This window comes from Castor canadensis, chromosome 6 (assembly GCF_047511655.1).
Source record: "Castor canadensis chromosome 6, mCasCan1.hap1v2, whole genome shotgun sequence".
Taxonomy (NCBI): Eukaryota; Metazoa; Chordata; class Mammalia; order Rodentia; family Castoridae; genus Castor; species Castor canadensis.
The window spans coordinates 176,773,775-176,795,021 of NC_133391.1; the positions used below are offsets into that span (position 1 = coordinate 176,773,775).

General features: G+C 52.3%; 1 protein-coding gene across 4 annotated transcripts in view; it reads left to right on the forward strand.

Annotated features, from left to right (window-relative positions):
• Positions 1–21,247, forward strand: part of Slc12a7 (solute carrier family 12 member 7) — an 89,843-nt gene that overhangs the window by 12,139 nt on the left and 56,457 nt on the right. Inside the window, exon 1 of one of the 4 annotated variants that reach the window (XM_074077775.1) lies at positions 20,648–21,242. The exons of the other annotated variants lie outside the window; for them this stretch is intronic. Within the exon in view, the coding sequence (XP_073933876.1) occupies positions 21,215–21,242 (28 nt within the window). The 5' untranslated portion in view covers positions 20,648–21,214. Of the gene's footprint in view, positions 1–20,647; positions 21,243–21,247 lie in introns of those variants that run through there. 4 annotated transcript variants of the gene reach the window in all.

The following is a 21,247-nucleotide window of genomic DNA, read 5'->3' on the forward strand; positions in this document are numbered from 1 at the left end:
ATCCAGTGCTAGGAGCCCCCAGTCTTAGGCACTTTCATGGCCAGAGTTTAAGGATTGTGTTGAAAAATATGCTAAAGATATATGTGTAAGGGAGTTTTCCAAGAAATGGGAGGGCATTTCCAAGAATCAGGGGACAGGGGGTGGGTTACCTAATAAGGTGTCCTCACAGCCAAGATGGCCACTTGAAGGGAGTGGGGACATGAAACCGCAGGGATAATGAGAGGTAGATGAGGCTTTCGGCTAACCTCCAGGGCTGGGAAACTCCATGTGGGGGTTGTTGCTGGGGACTCCTGGCTACTGTACCAAGAAGTAGTCTCGACTGTGATCATCCATTGGCAGAATGATCCTGGATATGGGGCTGCACCTGCTCCCTGCCTTCTTTGTGTTATTGTTATTCCCTTTCTACCTGTACACCCCATCTCAGAACTGTTGAGCTGAGAGTTCGTGGGTCACAGTCTTAAGAAGACAAAGGGGCTGCTGCCTCGAAACTCCATCTGGGGGAACTCAGGGTCACAAAGGACTTTTATACGGAGGGAAAGGAGTTACAGCAGACAAGGAAGGGGCAAGGGCTGCTGCAAGTGGGTGCTGCTTAGTCTTCCAGGGCTGTGTCTCTGTTTATCTTCTCTGGAACATCACAATGGACTTGGACCCCTGGGGCCAGCTCCTGCAGGTCCTTTTAGACAGACACATTCACAGAACTGAAAACTAGGTAGGGAGGGACGTTCCAAAGGTCGTTGGTTCTGGATTCTGTGACTAAACAGAATGCTGTCAAAAGGAAGAAGACATAAAAAGAATATCAGAGTGGGGTGGAGCCTTTGCAGAAATCTGACTGGGAAACTCCGTGAGCAGGGTAAGGCCCTTCTGTGGAAGGCCAACAGGGCTGGCCTGGCTGGCTAGAGAGGTGTTTCTGGGCAGCCCCTGAGTCTGGGAACTGGACACAATTGCTGACCAGCCTCGCTGAACCATCAGTGTATCCCTTTCACTGCTGTCATCGCTGCTGTCCTCAGCCCTCCAGCAAGACTGCTCTGCATGCTTGACTCAGCTGTGGACAGCGTTTTGTCTTCTCCATGGAGACTGAGGGGCCCAGGCCTGGCCACTGGCTGGTGCCCATGTCTTCTGGGCTTCTCCAGCCTGCCTGGGGCAATCCTGTAAGGAAGAGGCCAGGACCCTGCTCTGTGACTGGAGAGATGCCCATGACCCTCTCTACTCCCAGACCTCTGGTCCTCTTCACATCCCAGCCCTTCAGGAGTGACCCCCCAGGACTCCCCACATTCTCCCTGTAGCCCAGTGGGCCATCTATGCTGGAGGCCCTGACAGAGCCTCTCCTCCCCATGTCACCAACACCTGTAAATTGGAGGCTGCTTCAAGCAAGTGAAGGAGGTCTCCACGTGGATTCCAAGTGAGCCAGGTGCCTCCTCCTGTCTGCCCTGCCCGAGTTTTACAGCAGTGGCATTTTGAACTTTGCTCACTCTTGGTAACAGCTTAACTTGGAAGCTGAGTTATGACTTTAAACTTTAATTCACCTGAAGCTGAGCTCAGGTGAATGTTTTGCTGGACAGTGGCTTCAGAAGACAGTGGCCTTACTATATGCTGCACGGCCCTATGTCTTCCCCCTCCCCATTCTCCACTGTTCACACGCTGACTCCTGATCCCCTGTACCGCAGCTGGGAGGTGGGAAGAAGCCCCAGTAGCTCTCCCTCTTCCATCAGGAGGACCTTGGAGAATGCAGGGAGAAAGGGCTCTGTGAACCAGGAGGCCAATCCTCAGCAGACGCCTTGATCTTGGACTTTCAGAACTGTGAAAAATAATAATTTTATAAACTTCCCAGCCTAAGGTATTTTGTTATAGTCCTCAGCAAGAGGGCTTTGTTCTCTTGAGATTTCACTTGAAGGCAAAGAGCATTTTCAAGTTAAGTTCAGTGTTGTTCTTTTTAGCAGCTGTGTACTGGCCAGGGTGGGACTCCGTGCTTGTTCCCGGCTCACCCAGGCGGACAAGCAGGCATCAATGGCAGGGCAGGTGAAAGAGTCCCACGTATGTGTGGAGCCAGTGCTGTTCAAGCTGACACTGCTCTTCATTCATGAAATACTCATGGAAAAAACTCGAAAGTTGTAGAGTCACCCTCGGAGACAGTGGTCCTAAGGAGCTTATCGGGGGCTTTCTTACCAGGGAGGGGAGGCAGCTCGGTGTGTGCTGAGAAAGCCCTGCGTTGGCCGTCTGTCTTTCCAGGACTGCTCTCACACCCTCACCTGGGAATGTGCTGAGGCAGCACGGACCCTCACTATGGGTGTTTCAAACCTCACGGAAATGAAGTGCTAGGGTCCTCACGCTGTGACTTGTTTTGGGGCTCTCTGCCTTGACCCTTGTGGCCACCTCCCCCCCTCCCCCGTACCTGTGCCCAGGTGGGCAGGCCCAGGTACTGTGTCTCTCTCACCACTCTGGATCCCAGGGCAGCCAGGCTGGGGACAGAGGCTGCAGACCACATCCCTCTAGGGTGAGCTCACCTGTCCCATGTGGGGACAGAACATGGCAGTGTTTGGGGAGTTCCCTGGTACCCCTCTGCCCTTTTATCCACCATGGATACAGCTAAGCCCCTCCCACTGTCTCCTTAGGAAGTCCTCGCAGACACTGTGGTACCCCAGACATTTCTCCTTCTTTCCCTTATCTCCATCCACTCTTCTGGGTCCTAGCATCTCCATCTGGAGATAAGGTAAGCATTTGGAGGCTCAGGTGCTAGGAAGTGTCAGGCTCTGAGCTGAAGTCAGCACAGCACCCCAAGGCCCACTCTTGGGCATGGGAACCTCAGCTCTTCCCAGAGCAGACACCTGCTGTGCAGGCAGGTGGACACAGATTCCTGTCCCAGGGTTGGGGCTCCTTCAGCCCTCTTTACTCATTTGCATTTGGTCGAGGCATTAGCTGGATCCAGGGTTGTGTTAGAAGTCTGTGGGATCCATACTTCCGTGGGAGAGTGGAGACCCCCGTTGACCAAGGACCCTGGACAGCAGCCTCAGGATTAGGGTGGAGATGCTGGGTTCTCTTTGGGCCCAAGGGTCCCTGTGGAAGATCCACAAGCACAGGGACACTGGCTGGCATAGTTTCCAAGTCCTGAGCAACTTTCTTGCCCTTTGAATTTGATGTCACAGGCATGACCTCATGTCAACCAGGGCCTGTCTTCTCCCTGAGGTCACTGAGGCTGGGGTTGGTGACTGTGTTGGGGCTCTGGCAATCCTCTCCCCTCCTCCAAGAACTAAAGTCTGATCTGATGGCACCTGTTGACAAACTCCCACTAAAGTTGTCGGGTGACACTGCCATGGGGCCACTCATACTGCAGGAGCCCAGCTGACCTCTTCCCTGCTGGGAAGCACTGAGCTCAGTCTCCCTTATTGTGGTAAAATACACAATTTTACCATTGTAACCTTCCTTTCTTCCTTCCTTCCTTTCCTTCTTTCTTTCTTTTTTGTTGTTTGTGTCTTGAGACAGGGTCTCTTATGTGGCACAAGATGTCCTTAAACCTCAACTCCTCCTGCTCAGCCTCCTGCTGGGATTACAGACGTGAACCACGGCGGCACCACTTTTGCTCTAATTCCTCTTAAATGCATAGTTCATTGGCATTGAGCAATTCTCAGTGTTGTCAGCCATTACCACTGTCCATCCCCAGAACATTCCACCTTCCCAAACTTCAGCTCTGTCCCCATTAAACACTAACTTCTCCCTGCCCCAGCTCCTGGAAACCTCCATTCTACCTTTAAACATGAATTCTCTAGGGACCTCATATAAGTGAAATCGAACAGTTTTTGTCCTTTTGTGAGTGACTTATCCCACTTACATCATGTCCTCAAGGTTCATCCATGTTCCATGTGTCAGAATTTCCTTCCTTTTTGAGGTGAATAATATTCCACTGTTTACATACCCCACATCCTGTTTGGCCCCCTAATCCGTGGTTGGTGGACACTTGGGTCTTCCCCTCTCGCCACTGTGAACGATTCTGCTGTGAGCAAGGAGTACAGCTCTCTGAGTCCCTGCTTGTGGTTCTTTTGGGTTTATGCCTAGGAGCAGAAGTGCTGGGTGTAAAAGGTTAGGTTTTTGGGGAACACTCATGCTGTTTTCCATAGTGACTGCACCATTCCACGTTCCCACCAGCAGGGCTGGAGGATCGAGCTTCTCCAAATCCTCACCAATCCTTGATAGTGTCACTTCTGATAATAGCTGTCTCCGGGGGTTTTCAGGGTTTTTAACTTACTTGGATGCGTAGATGCCTCAGTGTCAGAGCAGAGGAGGAGCAGAGCTCTGACACCTCATTCTCCTGCTTCAGCATTGGCTTAGGAGCTTCTAAAGTGAGGCTAGACCAGGCCAACCTCGATAGCTGGGAGCCCCCCAGATGATGAACAGGCTTGGGTGCTGTTTGGCCCACTCTTCATGGTGCCACATGCAGTTAGAACGATGACCTGCACCCCACCCAGTGAAGCCTTCAGACTGTTGGGGTGTCTGCTGCCTCTGTCGTTCAGGGGTGTGGTTTGGCTCCCCAGGGTTCACTGAAAATTCAACCACAGGGAGAAACTAACTGAGCTGTGGTCCATGAGTCCCTACAAGTGCTTCCTGAGCTGACCAGCCTCTGATCTCCTTGTGAGGTTCTGCAGACGTCGGTGTCCTATAACCCCAGACCACAGAGGTTTTAGCACAGGAAGCTCTCACCAAGTGCAACCTAGCCTCTGTCCCCGTCAGCACTGTGGGCTGGGGCTGGCATTGAGCATTGGCCACGTGGCTCCTTGATGACTCCTTGGGGTTCCTAACTGTTCTCTGCACCCCAAAATCTGTGTTGGCTGTGTTGGGGCCACCCTGGTGTCATCTAAAAAAATGATGGGACCGTGTACCTGACTGCTCCTGTCCAGTGGGTAGGCAGAGTCCTCAGGGATTCAAGAGCAGTGGAAAACCTGCTCCCGAAGAGGTGGGCCAGCAGGGACCTGTTCTCAGGGGTGACAGTGAGGCAAGGGCCCCAGGAGGCCAGGGAGGGCTTTCCTCCATCTGCACCCCATTTCCTTCATGCTCGGCAGCCAGGCCCAGCAACTAAACAGGACACCCAGGCAAATTAGACTTAGAGATAAATGCAAATACCTCTTAGCGTGGGTGATGACATTCACTATTTCTCTGAGATTCACTTTGACTAATGCCTTGATTGAGTCTCCCTCTGACTATAGACAACATCGAGCCATTTTTAAGACTTGGCAATGACCCCAAGGCCCTGGAGGAGCTGGCACACACCCAGTGGTGCTACCTCCAGTGGGAGGGTCTGGAACATGCAGAGGTGATTTGGGGGTTCTTGAGACTGTCCCGGGAATCGGGAGAGTTGAGCTTCAGATGTCCAGAGAGCAGACTGGGCCCCTCATTCATAACCGTCTCCTGAAAGAGACAGTAAACTCCCTGGATTTTAGTTTCGAAAAGGAAAGAAAAGAGAAGCCAAGGCAGTGAGTCTTACTACAAAAGCACCAGCTCCTGGGTGGCATTACCAGTCCACAGACCTGGACCCCCTGAGCAAGGTGGTAAGGGGATTTACCCCATGTCCCCACCCAACCAGCACCACTGGGGTCCCAGTCCAGTACCACTTACCCAGAGTGAACTTGGGAGGGGGAAGAGCTCTGGTTCTGTGTAAGGACAGAAACCCCAACACAGTGGAGAGGTCTAGGCAGCTGTCAAGTCCTCTGCTGCATCCTCAGGACACATGGTGGCCCCTGGCTGGGGCAAGGCCAGTGGCTGTGCAGGATTGCGTATCAGAGGCAGCTGGCATGGCATTGAGTCTCCAGAGCCTTCTGTGTGTTGCACAGACAGAGGTTTCCTCCTCTTCCAAGCCCTGCAAAGACTGCTCCACAGGAAATGACCTTGGCCTCTGAGGGGCCTTCCTGAGAGGCAGATACACAACCTCAGGGTCTGCAGGGAGAACTCAGCCCCCGGAGGCACTAGTCTGGGGGCCCCTGGCCTCGAGGTGACTGTGGGTGAGCACCAAGGCAGCCCCTGGGGGACGAGAGGACAGAGTTGGGTGTGGCCCAGCCTTGCTCCCATCCCCCATTCTACATCCCGCTCACCCCTCCCCAGCACTCTGGATCCCCAGCGGCCCTTGGACCCCTTCAGAGTGTGGCAGAGACCCCAGTGTTTCTCCGCACTGTCCCCTGCCCCCAGTCTTCACCGGCTCCCACTCTCTCCCTGGGCTGCCACCCCCTCAAACTGACCCTGCTGTTCCCCGCATCCCCTCCTCCTGTGGTAGCTTCTGGATGATTGTGGAGGGTTCTGGAGAATCACCTTGCAGGGCAGCAGAAAAGCCACCCACAGACGACCGCTCAGGTCATCCAAATGAGCAATTTTAGGAGATTCCGGTGTGATATTCAGCCCATGTCTAGAAACAAAACCCTGGAGGTCAGTTCACTGAGGGTTGCATGGGTCCCTTAAGCTTTCCTGCTTAGGGGAAAATGCAGAATTGGACCCCTGCTGCTCACTGGCGCTGACCTCCCTGACAGCGTGGCCTGTGAGTTTAGTGGCTGGTGTGGGTCGCCTGCTTCAGTTGGAGACAATGGCTCGCGTGGTCCCTGCTTCTGACAGCAGCAGGAGTCGTGAGTCACCAGTTCTCAGCAGAGCCTTGAGAGCAGGGCTCCATGGGGTTCTAAATGCAAGCTACGCCGGAACCTCTTATTTCCTTCCTGTTTAACTGTGTCCAGAAATTATATCCAGCAGAGTGGAATCTGCGTCCTCCTTCCCAAGACAGTGGTGGCTGCTAAGTGTGCTGTGTTTATTTGTGGGACAGGAGCCCTACCCAGGCCACCAGACACCTTCCAGGTAGAGGTTGGCCAATGCCAACCGGACACTAGGGCCATTCCCACCCCTGGGGATCCCGTGAACTTCCAGTCGGTGTCCTGCATGTCCCAGGGAGTACAGGAAGAATGAGGAGGGACTGGGCTCTACCTTTCATCAGGGAAGCTCAAGAAATGTCTCTGGTCCTCCTGAGCCTAAGGTTCAGGGTTGGTGGTTTCTTGTGCCTTGAGCAAGTGCTGAAGCCACACGAGACCCTGAATCCCAGAAGGAGGGGCAGTGTGTCACCTGCACATTCTGGGCCTCACTCAGAGTGAGAGGCAGCACTCCTGTTGCTCCAGCTGGCCTCCAGGGACAGGCAGAGGGACCTGCAGTTGTGACTGTGGGCAGTGCATTGAAGAGGTGCCTTATGTCCAGGGAACATGACTGCACCCCAGGAAGGGCAGGAGGACCTAGGTGGTCGCTCTGACCATGGCTCACAGGGTTCTGGCTGGCATCGAGAAGTTCTCTGTGAGGCCATCAGGTTTGACATCTTAGGTTCCTCCCCGACCAACCCCTGCAGGGGTAGCCATGGAGAGAGGGAGAGTAGGTGGTGGGGATTTAGCTATGGCCAAGGAGAGAGGGAAGGGGTGCATGGTAGATGTGGCCTGGAGCACTGCAAGGAGGGGAGGCCAGCCAGGGAGACTCAGGCTCCTCCTGTGCAGGCAGATGGTGAGAGCTGGTGGTTTCTGCACACGTGTGCACAGCCCCCAGTTCTAGGAAAAGCCCGGAAGAGGGGGGAAGTCAAGCGGAGCTCTCCTTGTCATGGGAGCTGCGGCACCATCCACTTCCCACCCCAGTGGCTTCTTTCACAGGCACAGGGAAGAATCCAAAGGTCCCTGGTGGCTCAGGGTGGCTGGACCCCCTCCAGTGATGTTCCATTATGTGAGGGTCAAGTTTAAATAAGGATCAAGTCTAAGTGCAGGATTCTGAAGGGATTGTGGGAACTGGTGCTTGGTATCAGCAGGACCAGGATGCCTCAGAGACATGGGTCAGCCTGCTTCCACGGTGAGGGCTGTGTCCACTCCAGACCATCTCTGCCAGGTGCTCAGGAGCAGATGCGCACTAAAAACAGCATGTGCACACGCACGAACACCCACTCACACACACACACACACAACATGCACCCTTCACGGATATTCAGAGCACAACACCCCATTGAAATTCTTTCAGTGGATCTTTAGGAGTTGATAACATTTCTACTTTTAAAAAATTCCCTGGAAGACTTGGATGTACTTGGTGTTATTGTTGCTGAATCCCAGTCCAGCTACTTGCAGCTCAAAAGCCAATACTCAAGAGATGAGGCTTAATGGTTTCTTCAAGGTCTGGCCCTGAGAAAATGCAGGAGCTGTCATCCTCCAAGCTTCATTTTAGGGAACTCAAGCCTCTTTAGGGAGGGGAAGGAGTGGCAGGGGACCATGGGCAGAAATGCTGTGTGCTGAGCAGGGTCTTTGTTACCAGGGCATGTGCCTCCTTTGTTTCTTTTTCTCTGGTTGGCGCACAGCAATGGACATCGTCCTGTAGTTCTTTAGACAAACACATTACTTTCCTGCGAGTCAAACTCACAGCAATTTATGTGCTTTGTGTTACCTGATGCACAGAGTTAAAGAACAGGAGGGTGCCACAACTCTGATGTAATCCAAGGTCACCAAACATTCTGGGTTCTGTAAATGTAAAGAAAGATAATCAACAGTCAGAATATCACCCAGGTGTGGCTTCTCTTTAGAATTTAGGGCACAGGGAGGGGAAGTAAACTTGCACAGGAGCACTGGCCACAGGCAGCCACTGTCACATTGGTTCTTCAGCAGAAGGAAGATTTACCTGGGCCTGAGGTGTCATGTGTGAGTTACGCATTTGATCTCTCAGTGAGGTGTAGTGCTATTCGGAGCTTCTGTTTCTTCTCTTGTGAATTTGGGTAAGTTATGTTTACCAAAGAATTTGTTGTTGAATTTTTTTTCAGTACCGGAGATTGAACTCAGGGCTTTGCATATGCAAAGCATTTGCTCTACCACTGAGCAACATCTCCAGCCTGAGAATTTGTCTGTTTTATCTACATTTTAGATATTATCATCGCAAGGTTATTCTCAATATCTCGCACTGTCTGTATAAATGCCTGTGATTGCTATAATAAATTTCCACAGAAGGGAGGGGTGAATTCAAGTATGAGATATTAGATACATTGTAAGAACATTCGTAAATGCCACAATGTACCCCCATCCAACACAACAATAAAATAAAACAAAACTTTTAAAAAAACCACAGAAGCTTACTATTTCACATTCTGGAGGACAGAAGACTGGCACCTGGGTGTGGGCAGGGTCATATTCTCTCTGAGGTCCTATACGAGGACCCTCCCTGCCTCTGCCAGCTCCAGGTGTCCCTTCATGTGGTCATATTGTGCTAGCTTCTGCCTCCATCTTCACAGGGCTCCTCCTGGTATCTCTCCTCTGCGTCTTCAGGTCTCTTTCTGTAGGATGCCAGTCATAGTAGGATCCACCTACTCATCCTAACTGAAACATTTGCAAAGACCCTGTTTCCAATCACAGGTACCTGGGGCTGCTTCTGCATACCCTCTGGGAGCACAGCTCGTGTCTGCACTGTCTTTGGAATTTCTCCAGGACCCGAGGGATGGGTTTTCCCTAAGCACAGCTTAGTTGTATCGTAAGGTTTTAATACAATGTGTTTTCATTACCATTTCCTTCAAGAGAGTCTTGAATTTCAGTCCTGGCTTCTCCAGCGATCACATTCTTGGAATGTGTTGCTTCATTTCAAGGGCCTGGGAATTTTCTGGTTGCTTTTCTATCAAAGTTCATATTCAGTATTAAACACTGCACAGAAATTGAGTGGGATGTGCTCTGTGTCAGCACTGGTGGAGGTGAGATCTGAGGTTGTAGGGTCTCATGGCAGAGGCAAGAGCCGAGGTTGTGAGGTCTCGTGGTGGAGGAGAGGGACCGGGTTGTGGGGTCTTGTGGAAGAGGAGAGGGCTGGGGTTGGGGGTTCTTGTGGAGGAGGTAAAAGCAGGGGTCATGGGATGCATGACCCACATTTCTGCCAGCCTGGTCAGTCTTGATCATGCACTGTCTGAAACTTCTCTCATTTTTGTGTGTGTGCCTTTGTTTTTTATCTGTCACTGGGAGAGGTGTCTTGGGATCTGTGACTCCTCCCAGGGAATTTTCTGGTTTTCTGTCGGTTCTGTGGGGCATGCTACATTGGGTTGTTTTTAGGGCACATGAATTTAAAGCACTGACCTTCCAGTATTAATCATCCACAGGAAGACCTGGAGCGTCTTCCCTGTGTCCCCTTTGGGACTGGACAAGTACCTTCTGTCACTGTGCACCCTGTCTTTCTCAGAGCTGTGGTCCTGGCATTTTCCTGAATGGCCTTCCTGACTTGCTCTGCTCAGCTGCGCGAGGGTCCAGCCTGCCTTGTCCACTGTGCTCTTGGGAGCCTCAGTCCCACCCACTCGTGTTTGTGTGTTTGGGCTCCAGATCCAGGCGATGTGCTGAGCAATCAACCTCCATGTCTGCTCTTGCTGTTCTCCCCCGGGCTTCGGTCAGGACCAGACCTCTGGCTCAGGATGCTCTCTCTTGGGTTTTGTGTTTCTGGGAATGTCTTGATTCTGCCTTCATTTTCAAGGAGTGCGTTTTCTGGGATGGAAGTCTACGAATACCTTCCCTCTGTCTCCTGGATTCCTCCTTGTGCAGGAACTCTGCTGTAATCAGAGCTGGACTTGCAAATATTTTTTGCTTTCTTTTTTAAATTAAATTCATTTAACTGATACATAAAAACACAAAAATTATACATTAATGGGTTACTGCACAACATTTCATCAATGTATGCATCCTGTACATTTAAATCAGGGTTCACAGCCAGGCACCTGTGAATCCTAGATACTTAGGAGGCTAAAATTGGGAGGACTGTGGTTAGAGAAATAGTTCATGAGACTCCATCTCCAAAATAACCAGAGCAAAATGTACTGGAGGGGTGGCTCAAGTGGTACAGTGCCTGCTTTGCAAGCAAGAACCCTACAGCTTAAACCCCAGTTCCCCTCTCCCCCCATAAAAATTAAATCAGGGTAAATATATCCATCTCCTCAAACATCACTTCTTTATGGTGCAAACATTCAAAATCCTCATGCACCAGAACTCCTGACACCTATTTCACTGCAACTTCGTTCCCTGATCGGCCCTCCCCTTTGCTGTTTCCGTTGTTATTTTCAGTGCTGGGATGAACCGGTGGGCTCATGTGTGCCAGGCAAGCACTCTATGGCTGAGCCACACTCCCAACCCCAGCATTGCTTTTTAAAAGCTTTTTTTCCCTTCACATTGTCAGCTCAGCATCTTGGTATTAAACATCATCGTCCTGTGAAATTTGTCCCTCAGGCAGGATCTAGCTATGCCTTGGGGGTGGGTTGACCTGGCACTGGCTGTGGTTTTGAGATTCGAGGTCCACGTGATGTTGATGTACTTCAATATCAGTCAAAGCTTATTTGTAAAATGTATTTTTAACTCATTGCCCCAAGGAAGTGGAAATTAATGACTTGCAGTATTTGCACAAAAAGTAGTTCACATCAATAGCCGTGAATTTTAATAGTGACTGCTCTCACAGGATTCTAGCCAAATATTTAAGGTTTGAACAAGACGATTAAGCCAAGAAAATTACCTAAGTCAGCAGCTGCTGGGCAAACATATCTTCCCTTCTCTCTTCTCTTACTGGAATAGAAGAAGAAAGTAAAAAAAAAAAAAATACAGATTTTCAAGTACAATTTGAATTTTAAAACTCGAGGAGAGGGAAGCCAGTTTGGAAAACACCTGGCAGAAACCCTGCGCTGAGCTGTTGGAAGTCCCTGGCTAGCAGCAGGGTATACACATGGCCCTGGGCACAGCATTCAGAGCTGAGAGCAGCCGCCAGCCCACGGGGGCTGACCACTCCCCATGCCTCAGTCTTCACCAGCCTGTGGTCTTGCTGAGTGACTGCCCCTGGCAGTGGGGTGGGGGTAAGGAGGGAGGCAGAGGGTCTGGAGGAACAGCTTCGTTCGCTTATCTGGAAGTCCTTCTGCTGGGGTCCCAGGAGTTGGCTCTTCTGGACTTTAAGAGCTGGTGTTATTACCTAGCAGGGCTGCCCTGCACATGCTAGGCTCCAAGGGTCTGGGGTTGAACCCCATGGCCCCTCCTGTGACCTGGTTGGGGGGGGTCCCTGCAGCCACCTCTGCTCTGCATACCCAGGTGCCTCTTTGTGCAGCCTCAGACCACCAACACCCTTGCACCAGGGCCATCTCTGCCCCCTGCCCCTTGCAGAGTGACCGTTGGCATGGGCAGTGTGTCACCGTATCTGTACTGGGGTAATAATAGGACAGAGATCATGAGGGTGTGGAGTATGATCTACTTATCTCCAGCACTGGCAGCGGCTTGTTTAAACGACTGTGAAGTGTTTTGGACTGCACAGTGCTGCACATGCTGACAAAAATGATGGGCACAGGTGGCCAGGGATAGTCAGTTCCCCATCCCCAGCAGACAAACCCCACCAAGACATCTCCCACCCCTCCCAGACAGCTTGTGTGCACATGTGCGGTGCTCTACAAAAACATGGCATGCTTTAAATGCTTTTTTCTTACTAGATATACACTCTAAGAATAGCTCTTCACCCTTCAACACATGGGAAATCATTTAGCAAAACAACCATTATCCACAATAGGCAAGAGGTAGAAACAGGTGTCCCTCCGTGGATGGATAGACGGGCAAAATGTGGTCCGTCTTTGCACTGGGATATTATAGACCTTGAAAAGCAAGGACATTGTGACATGTACAGCAACATGGATGAGCCTTGAGGACTTTGTGCTCAGTGAATTAAGCCAGTCACCAAGCACAAATGCTGTGATTTTGGGTGGGCAATGGTATTTAATGGGAAGGTAGCATTCTGGAGATAGACAGTGGGGATGGGTGTGCAAGCATGGAATTGTGCACTCATAAGATGGAAATTCTTACGTATTTGTATCTTCACAGTGAAGCACACTAGTTTTTAAAGAAGGAAGAAGCAGTCAAAATGAGTAGATATTTTTTAACAACCAGCTGAGGTTGGGTTGAGAGCAGAGGCCCATAGGGCACTAATAGCAGCCTCAGGGGCAGTGGTCTGTGGCCAGATTGCCCCATAGAACAGCACAGCCTCCAGGGTCATGGTCACCCTGCAAGGAGGGATTGTCATCACACCCATGGGCATCGACTGAGATTCTGACACTGGGTGGGTTGGAAGCCCCACTAAATCTTCTTCAGTCCTCATACAGCCCTGAAGGGTGGTGGTGGTCAGAGGTCAGAGGCCAGTTTGTCCCAGGTTCCAGGCCTGTGAGTTCTTGAATATTCAAGAGACGGAGTCTGGAGAGTGCCAGGGTGGAGGTGAGGAGAACGCCTCTTAGGGATGAGCCATCCCTTCCCCACAACCTGAGAACGAGAGTGAGTATCAGAACCACCACCACAGGCCCTGGGAGTTAGATGCAGCCCTGGACCTGGGGTCCCACTTGTCCTGCATGTGTGTCCAGCCTTGACTGTGGTGCCTGGTGTGGAGCTGCTGCTCAGGAGTGGGCTGTTGAACCAGGGCAGGACAGTGGAAAAGCCCACCATCTGCAGGACCACAGGACCCACCCTTTGTGACCTGTCATGGGACACCAGGGTATGCACACACTGTTCCCTCCTAGGACAGCCTGCCTAGGTTCTGATGGGGCCTTGGTGTGTATCTGGACTTCATCTCACGGGGCCTGTGCAAGGGGGAGGATGAAGCCTGTCCTGGCCCCTCTAGTCTCTTCTGGGCTCCTGTAACTTGTTTCCTTGTCCCTGTGCTGCCCTTGCTGGCTGTGTGACCTTGACAGGTGACTTAGTGCCACTGGGACCCACGAAATGGGCATTACCATTGTGCCTAGATACGTTTGTTGTCTTCTCTTCCATGATCAGTGGAGGTTATGCACATAAAGGGCTCAGAGTAGTTCCTGACAGGAGGCAAATGTTAGGGGGACAGTGCTGCCAAGAGGACTTGGGGGCTGCGATGCAGGCAGCACACTTGGAATGGATATCGGTCTCCAGCCTCCCCAGTGAGGCTGTGAGACACTGGGGGATACGGATGGGGTTCTGGCTGGACTCAGTGCCCGCCTCCAGGAGGCCAGATCTTACTGTGTAGAACCAATCATTGTCCGGGCATTCCTCTTGTAAAAATGCAGGCCTTGGAAGGACGCACCTTTGTCCAGTGACTGCATGACCAGACAAGTTCTTGTATACTAAGCCGACTTTGTGATTTAACAAATATTTGCTGCTTGCCCTTTCCTGTTGACACAGGGGTGTGTCAGAAACAACCTAGGTCTCTACCCCAGGGCAATATGGGACTTGAGGACTTGCAGGAGGTGACTTGGGCCCAGTGCAGGCACTGGCTTCTCTGTTTTAATGCAAAGCAAAGCTGCGGGCTGGGAAGGTCAGTGAATGTAGTTCCACCATTTCTAAGGCTAGAACAACTGTTTTTGTTCACTGAAGGCAGCCCTTGCCCAGTGAGGCTCACAACTGCACCCCTGAGTTCTGTGCATGCATCCTTGTGCAGTCCCCACCAGGTCAAAGCAGGACCATCCCCTACTCTGTGCCGCCCCCCTCCCCCACACCTGCTAGCCCAGGAGCTAGTGCCTTCAGGTCTGGGTGTTGCTGCTCTGGGCTGCAAGTCACAGAGTCATGTGCACCTCCTCTGACCCCTGTTGGTCTGTGAGGGCATCTGTGAGGTGTATGACTGCAGCTCTAGCTTTCATGGCCCTGTGGGATTCCACTCGTCCATGCACTGTTGTCCTGTTGGTGGGAATGTGGGTGGGCTCCAGTTTGGGCTGCTGTGGACGTATTTGTGTCTTCTGTTGTCTGCTGCAATGGGGTTTCGGGTATTTAGTTTTCCTGGTCGCTGCCACGCAGTGTTCCAAGGTGGCTGCACACTGAATGTGCCCCTGAGGCTTGGAAGCATCTACCAGCTCTGCACCTGCCAGCACTCACTCCAGGCCGGGTTTGCCACATGAGTTCTGGTCCTTTGCACACACCAGCGTGCACCTCCCAGGCATGCATCCTAGATGGAGAGTCCTCTCAGGGCTTGGCCCTTTCTCTCTGGCTGTGGCTTTTCCTATTTCTCTGCAGTCATCTCTGTAGAATCCTGCACAAGCCTGGGTTAGTCACATGTTCAGTGGCCATCGTGTGCACTGAGTTCCCTTCCCCCCCTCCTGACAGCATCTTGAGAGACAGAAGGGTGTCATTTTAGTGGAAACCATTTTGCTACTTTATCACTTGTGAAGAGTACATTTGGAGGCCACGAAGGGACCCTGTGACTGTGATCCTGTTGTAAAAATCTGTGTTTGGCAGCCACTGATAGCAGGCTGAGGTGCTACAGGCTTGGGGTGCCCCTGTTGTTTTCCGGGGGCACCCCATGGTGTCTCCTGTCTAGACTGCAGGGTGAGGTGGCCTCCCATAGCCTGGGGGATCCCAGCAGTGAAGAGAGCCTGCCAGTCCCTGCTGGCTGGATGGAAAGGCTCCAAGCTGACACTAGTGATGGATAGTGGAACCTGAAAAGGTTACATTGAATAGCTTCTCAGTCGATTCTCTGTGTGCACCTTCAGCCTGGACAAACTGGATTTTGGAGGGAGAAAGCAGCAATGGGGAGCAGGTAGCCTGAAGTGAGGTCAGTGGCCTCAGAGCCCAATGTTGGACACTCCTGTCTAAAGCCTGCCCCTTACAAAACAGTCCTGTGGGCACCCCCATTTGCCCATTCCTGGAACTCTCCATAGGGAAGTTCTGGAGGAAATAGGGCCGGTTCCTGGCCTGCATCCTCAACGCAGCGTCCCAGAGGAGTGTGGGGCCCGGGCTGCTATCCCATGCCTGGGATCGGGATGGGGCACAAGGATCCAGGTGGATGGTAAGTGGGAACACCGCATGAAGCCTGCCTCCTAAGTCTATTCCTTACTGCTGGCCGGGACGTTCATACCCCAGGCCCTTGACCATGAGTAGAAGTGAGTAGTCAGGTGTGGTACAGTCAGGACACTCCAGACATTCCCCAAAGAGGTAGAATATCTGCGCCTTCCAAGCTGAGGCATTGCTGGTGTGCAGTGTCTCCTTGAAGCTGGCAGCCTGGGAGGTCTGCTGGCACCTACCTCACTGGCTGACCCCAGCAAGGGTCCCAGGTGTTCAGGCTCCAGTGTAGTCCTGCCAGCTCCATCCAGTAAGGGCAGAAGACTAACCAGGAAGGGTCTGGGGAAGAAGGTGGCAGAAAGAAGGTCTGGCCTTTTTGTCCCATTTCCTGATTGCTTTGAAAGCACCACAAAGAGTGTGATATGCCTCTTCTTGCAGCTGAGACAATTTAAAATGCAGTGCTCATTAGATAAAATATTCTTAGAGCTTTCATGTACACTTCTAAACATGAATGGTCTCATGTCAAGAAAAGCATGTGTTCATAGACTGGGTACTTACCCATCAGACTTTGGTGTGACAAAATGAGGCCCTCCTGTGCTGAGCAGTTACAAAGCACAGCTCCAACCATTCCTCTGCACCTCCCTGTCTGGCACTCAGCAGTTCACTCCTCTGGGAGGGCTTATTTACAATTTAAAAGACTTGGTGCTGTGATGATACTGTGCTCAGGGCAGACTAAAGAGCCCCACATGCGGCTGTGTCCTGACCGTGGGCTCTGCCTTCTCGTAAACCAGCTAAGCTCACTGCATTGGTGTCTTCGGAGTAGTCTGAGCACTCTGAGCAGTTGCTCAGTGTTGTCTGAGCTCCCCAGCTCTCTGTGTTTTACACCAGTAGCACTGACCACGCCTTTTCTGGCCATGTTAAGATCTACATTTTATCCTTCCTCTTGGACTCATTCCGTTTTCCTGGTGGGATGCACCACTGGTCATGGATGGGAAACTTTCAAAAGCCTTTAATGCTGGAGAATGGCCCACACACAGGCCCTGGAGGCTCAGTTGTCTGGGCTCACATCTCCTTTACTTGAACATTTCCCTGGCACTGCTACTGCCCAGAAGAATTCTGTTGGATCTGGTCCAGCAGGCCAGGTCTTTGTGATGTTCTGATTGCATCCAGAGGGTTCTCAATGGGGAGTCTTCTTATCTCTCTGCCTCCCCACCCTGCCTTCTCTGTTTGAGGCCTGGCAGGAACTCACTTTCCTGAGGCCCACCCCAGCCCAGACTGCATCCCCACCCCACAACTGCACCCTCCCCCACCACCACTGCAATTGCCAGCTGACCCCTACCCCTGCAGACCACCAGAAATATTCAGGCTTTGGAGGTGCCTCCCAGCTGGCCAGGGCTGCCTAGAGGCCCTGCTCTGCCCAACCTACTTGGTGGATTCTTGGCTCTCCTGGCCTCCTTTCTTCTCCAGGGTTTGACTGGCCTCTGACCTAGCTGATGCCTGCATCTTGGCCTTGCCAGAACTGAGGTGGAGACAGCATCCATCCTGGCTCGCTATGTCCTCCAAACTATTCTCTCTGTGACTTTTAAGAGGTTTGGCATTGGTTGACCACCAGTGGCTCAGAGAGGAAGCCACCTAGGCCCTCCTCCACCTCCCAGGGGTCTTGTGTGGCTGGCTTTGAGTTGGCTGGCTCAAGTGATCCTCTGGCCTCAGTCTCCAGACTAGCTTGGACAACAGGTGTGCCCCACTGTGCCTTGCTGATTGAGCTCTTTGGACCTCTGGCCTGGCCTTTCCCTGAGTTGACTACAGACCTTCCTCCAAGATTTATGTGAAAAAAGTGACTTGTGCAGCCAGAACAAGAGCCTGGGCACAGAGAGTGTGGTTGGGCTTCTGCTGCCCTGTCTGCTGCAGCTCCTGTGAGCCACAAAGGTGGGGGGAGGGGGACTTGGGAGACCCCTGGCCATAGACAAAATCCTCTGGGCCCTGACAGGACTATAGGGCCAGAGAGTTTAGGTCATGCAGGACAGCCAAAGGCTCCTGTCCACTCTATCACACAGTCCTCTTACCCAGTGACTTTGCCCATCTTTTTTTTTTTTTTTGTCTTTTTTTCTTTATTTCTAATTGGCTGGCAATAATTGTCCATATTTATAGGTACAGAGTGATAGCTCCATCCATAAACACAGTATGTCGCGATCGAAGCAGGATGGTCAGCACTTGTAACTCCTTAAGTCTCATCATCTCTGTGTTGGGATTTTTCTAACTCTTCGAGTTCTTTATGAAACATGTAACAAATTGTTATGATTTTTTTTTGGGTGGTATTGGGGTTTGAACTCAGGGCCTCATGCTTGCTAGGGCAGGCACTCTACTACTTGAGCCATTCTGCCAGCCCATGAAATTCTTTTTTAAAGATAAAAAATAGCTTTGGGTAACTTGGGACTCCTCTCCCCTGTGCTCAGCCCAACTCTCCTTTCCTCCCTCTACTCCAACTCCCCAACCATGGCTGTCTGGTGGGCTTGGCCTCCAGGGGTTGGAGGAAACACCTGTGATATGTGGGAGCCTGCATGTCACATTTACAGTGGGAGAACTGGCCTGTCTCTCAGAACTAGTGCTAGGCCACAGGAGCACACCTCTGGGCAGTTGCCTGCTGTGCACAGCTATAAAGGCAGGCAGGCTGCTTCTGGTGAAAAGTGATCCCGGACCTCTCTGCCAGTCTCCTCCTAGTGGTCCCTTCCCTGCACCCAGAGCCCCTCATGGGAGTTCCCCTACCACCTCCCAATCCTCCCCAGATGGAGGTGTGTCTGTCTCTGGTGGTCCCCAGACAGCATGCTCCCCACAGAGAAAGAAACATATAACCCTCATGTCAAGCCATGGGCACAGTGGCCTCCTGGCCAGGAAGGCAAGACGGTGGGCATCCTACTTAGTCAAGTGGAAATTCCCTCGCAGGGTTGGGAGGTCATGGCTGTTTGAGGTGCTCCTGGCACCAGCCACCATCAACTGCATTCCATGAGGAGTCCCAGGGAGACTGATTGAACCCTGCTGCATGCCAAAGGCCACTGAAGAAGACCAGATCACATCACAGGGACACAGGATTCAGAAGAAACTTCTGCTGGGCAAAGCTAACAGTTATGCTTGAAAGGGTAAGAGTGGAGAAACTTTTCAGATATGTCCAGGTATCTTTGGATGAAGACCAGGACCATGCATCAATACAGAAACCTGTAAAAGGAGATGCCAGCACTTTCTTCCTCTCTGTAAGGGTGGAGCTGCTGATGGCCAGGTGGACAAGAGAGGCCCTTGTTAGAAAGTCATTCCAATGAAATTACAACCAACAGGTATGTGAGGAAAACACTGCTGTGCAAACTCTGTGAACCCCCCATGTAGGCCTTAGCAACAATGGCTGCTAATAAGAAGGGGTGCAGCACAGGACCTTGCAGGTCTGACTCTGCATCCTCAGTGCAAGGAAAGGGAAGGGACAGTGGGTGGAGAAGAAGCTTCAGAAAGGGGCTGAGAGACACCTGCATTTGCAAACTGAACTACAGCCTGTGTATTTGGCTGCAGAACCCTGAAGAAATGGCAGTGATGACTCCTGTCAGCAGAGGGTTGTTTGTGGAGGTGGGTGGGCTGAGGTTGGGTGGGCTCCCCGTTTCTGGTGGTTGGCAGACTTCTCTGTCTTGACCTGGAGGGTAGTTACAGGAAGCCAACCCTCGACTCAGTGAACGAAAACCATAAAAGCAAACCCTGGCCACCCAGGTCAGTGAGAAACGTAGTTCCAGGAAAAAGGTTTTGTGATGGCTTGGGTCTGCCCCCAACGAACCTGTGCCTGGGTTTCCTCCTCTGTTGAAGGAAGGGCTTGGCCCTGTTGCTGAGTTCCTGGACGCAGGCCTCCAGCCCAGTAACTCTGAGGACCCTATTCAATGGTTCAGCAAACACAGGACCTTGCACCTGCCATTCCCGCTGCCTTTCCGCCCGCTCCCGACAGGGGCGCTACCCCACCCCTGGGACGCATTTGCGGTCTCTGGGCTTCCACTGCCGGGAGGCGGGCATCACTTTGGCAGGGATCAGTGCTGAACTCCTCCAAGCCCTGGTTGGGTGATTGAGGAGCGGGCTCGCCACGCCCCCAGGGGGGTGGGTCCTGCCTTAGACCCAGTTGCGTTCCTATTCCCCCATATCCCACTCCCCCCTCCTCCTTCCCAGCAATGCTCGGGTCTTTCAACAAAGAGGGTTCCCTGTGAAGGACGTTGTACGTTGAGGGAGGTCGTTGTTCCCAGGGCACTAGCCCAGGCCCCCACCAGCTCCAGACGGCCCCCGGTGGAAGACGGGATTGGGGGTGTGGCCCGGGCTCGCTGTACCCCGCCTTCTGCAATGGCTATTGGCACACCGGAACAGTCCGCGAGCGGCCCAGGCCGGGCACTTCTGAGCAGTAGTCTTCCGCGCAGAGGGCAGAAAGAGGCTCATCTTGGAGCACTTTCGGCCTTTTGCCGTTAGTTTCTGAGTTTGGTTTCCTATGGTTTGGTGTCAGCCGAGCACAGTGCAGAGCTAGTGGCCCCCGCCGGCACGGTTCGGAGCCCTGGCAGCTGCCCTTAGGACCTCAGAATACGGGCCATGCCATGTTACGCATGGCTCCACCATTCCTGACTTCCCCATGTTCACCAGGTTGTGAGCACCCCTGCCCGCACCACCTGGGCTTCTGCTTCACTTGTTGCAAAACAGTTTGGGGTGATTCACTGCGCCTGTGTGCCATAACTTGGCGGGGGCGGAGGTTTGTTGGGAATTAAAACCAGGGCCTCTGGGGTGGGTGGTAGGTTAGGGCTCTCCCACTGAGTTACACCCCCAGCTTGTCTATAACTTTTTAGACCAATCCTCTATTTACGGTTATTTGGTTGTTTTCAGGTTTTCACGAGTCGTTCATTTGCAAAATGTACCAGGGGCTGGCAGGTGACATCCTGGAACCCCACCGAGCTTTTTCGGGCTTCAGGGCACCACCCCGACGTTAGGAATGCAAGAGGCAGAGAGACGGCCCAAACACCAGCACAAGTCACCCCTGCGGACGGGGGGACTCCGGCCAGCAAGAGAGCTGGAGCCCCCAGCTGCTTACAGACTTGGTGTAGATATAGGGGGGCGGTCTTGAGGGAAAACCTCGCTGGGTGGAGCCAACCATCGCTAGGGGAAGCTTGAGGAGACGAGCGGTAACTAGGTAGGTAAGTTGCTCAGGAAGCTAGAGCAGATAAGTGGTAATTAGATAGGTAGGTTGCTTGGTTCCCGGCCCCCTGGCGAGGTGGTGACTTGTCATTTCCTTGAGGCTAGATATGATCCTTCCAGTGGGTCGTGGGGTGTCAGTAAACTGCCTGCAAGGCTGGGGGGAGGGGTCCTATCCTAATATGACTTCTTTTTGTTCATCCTGACACCCCTGAGTTTTCCTTCTGTGGTTTCCGGATGGAGAAAGCCGCATCCCTCGGGAGGAGAAGAAAGGGTTTCCTCACATGGGGTCACAGACACTCTACCGAACAGGTGTG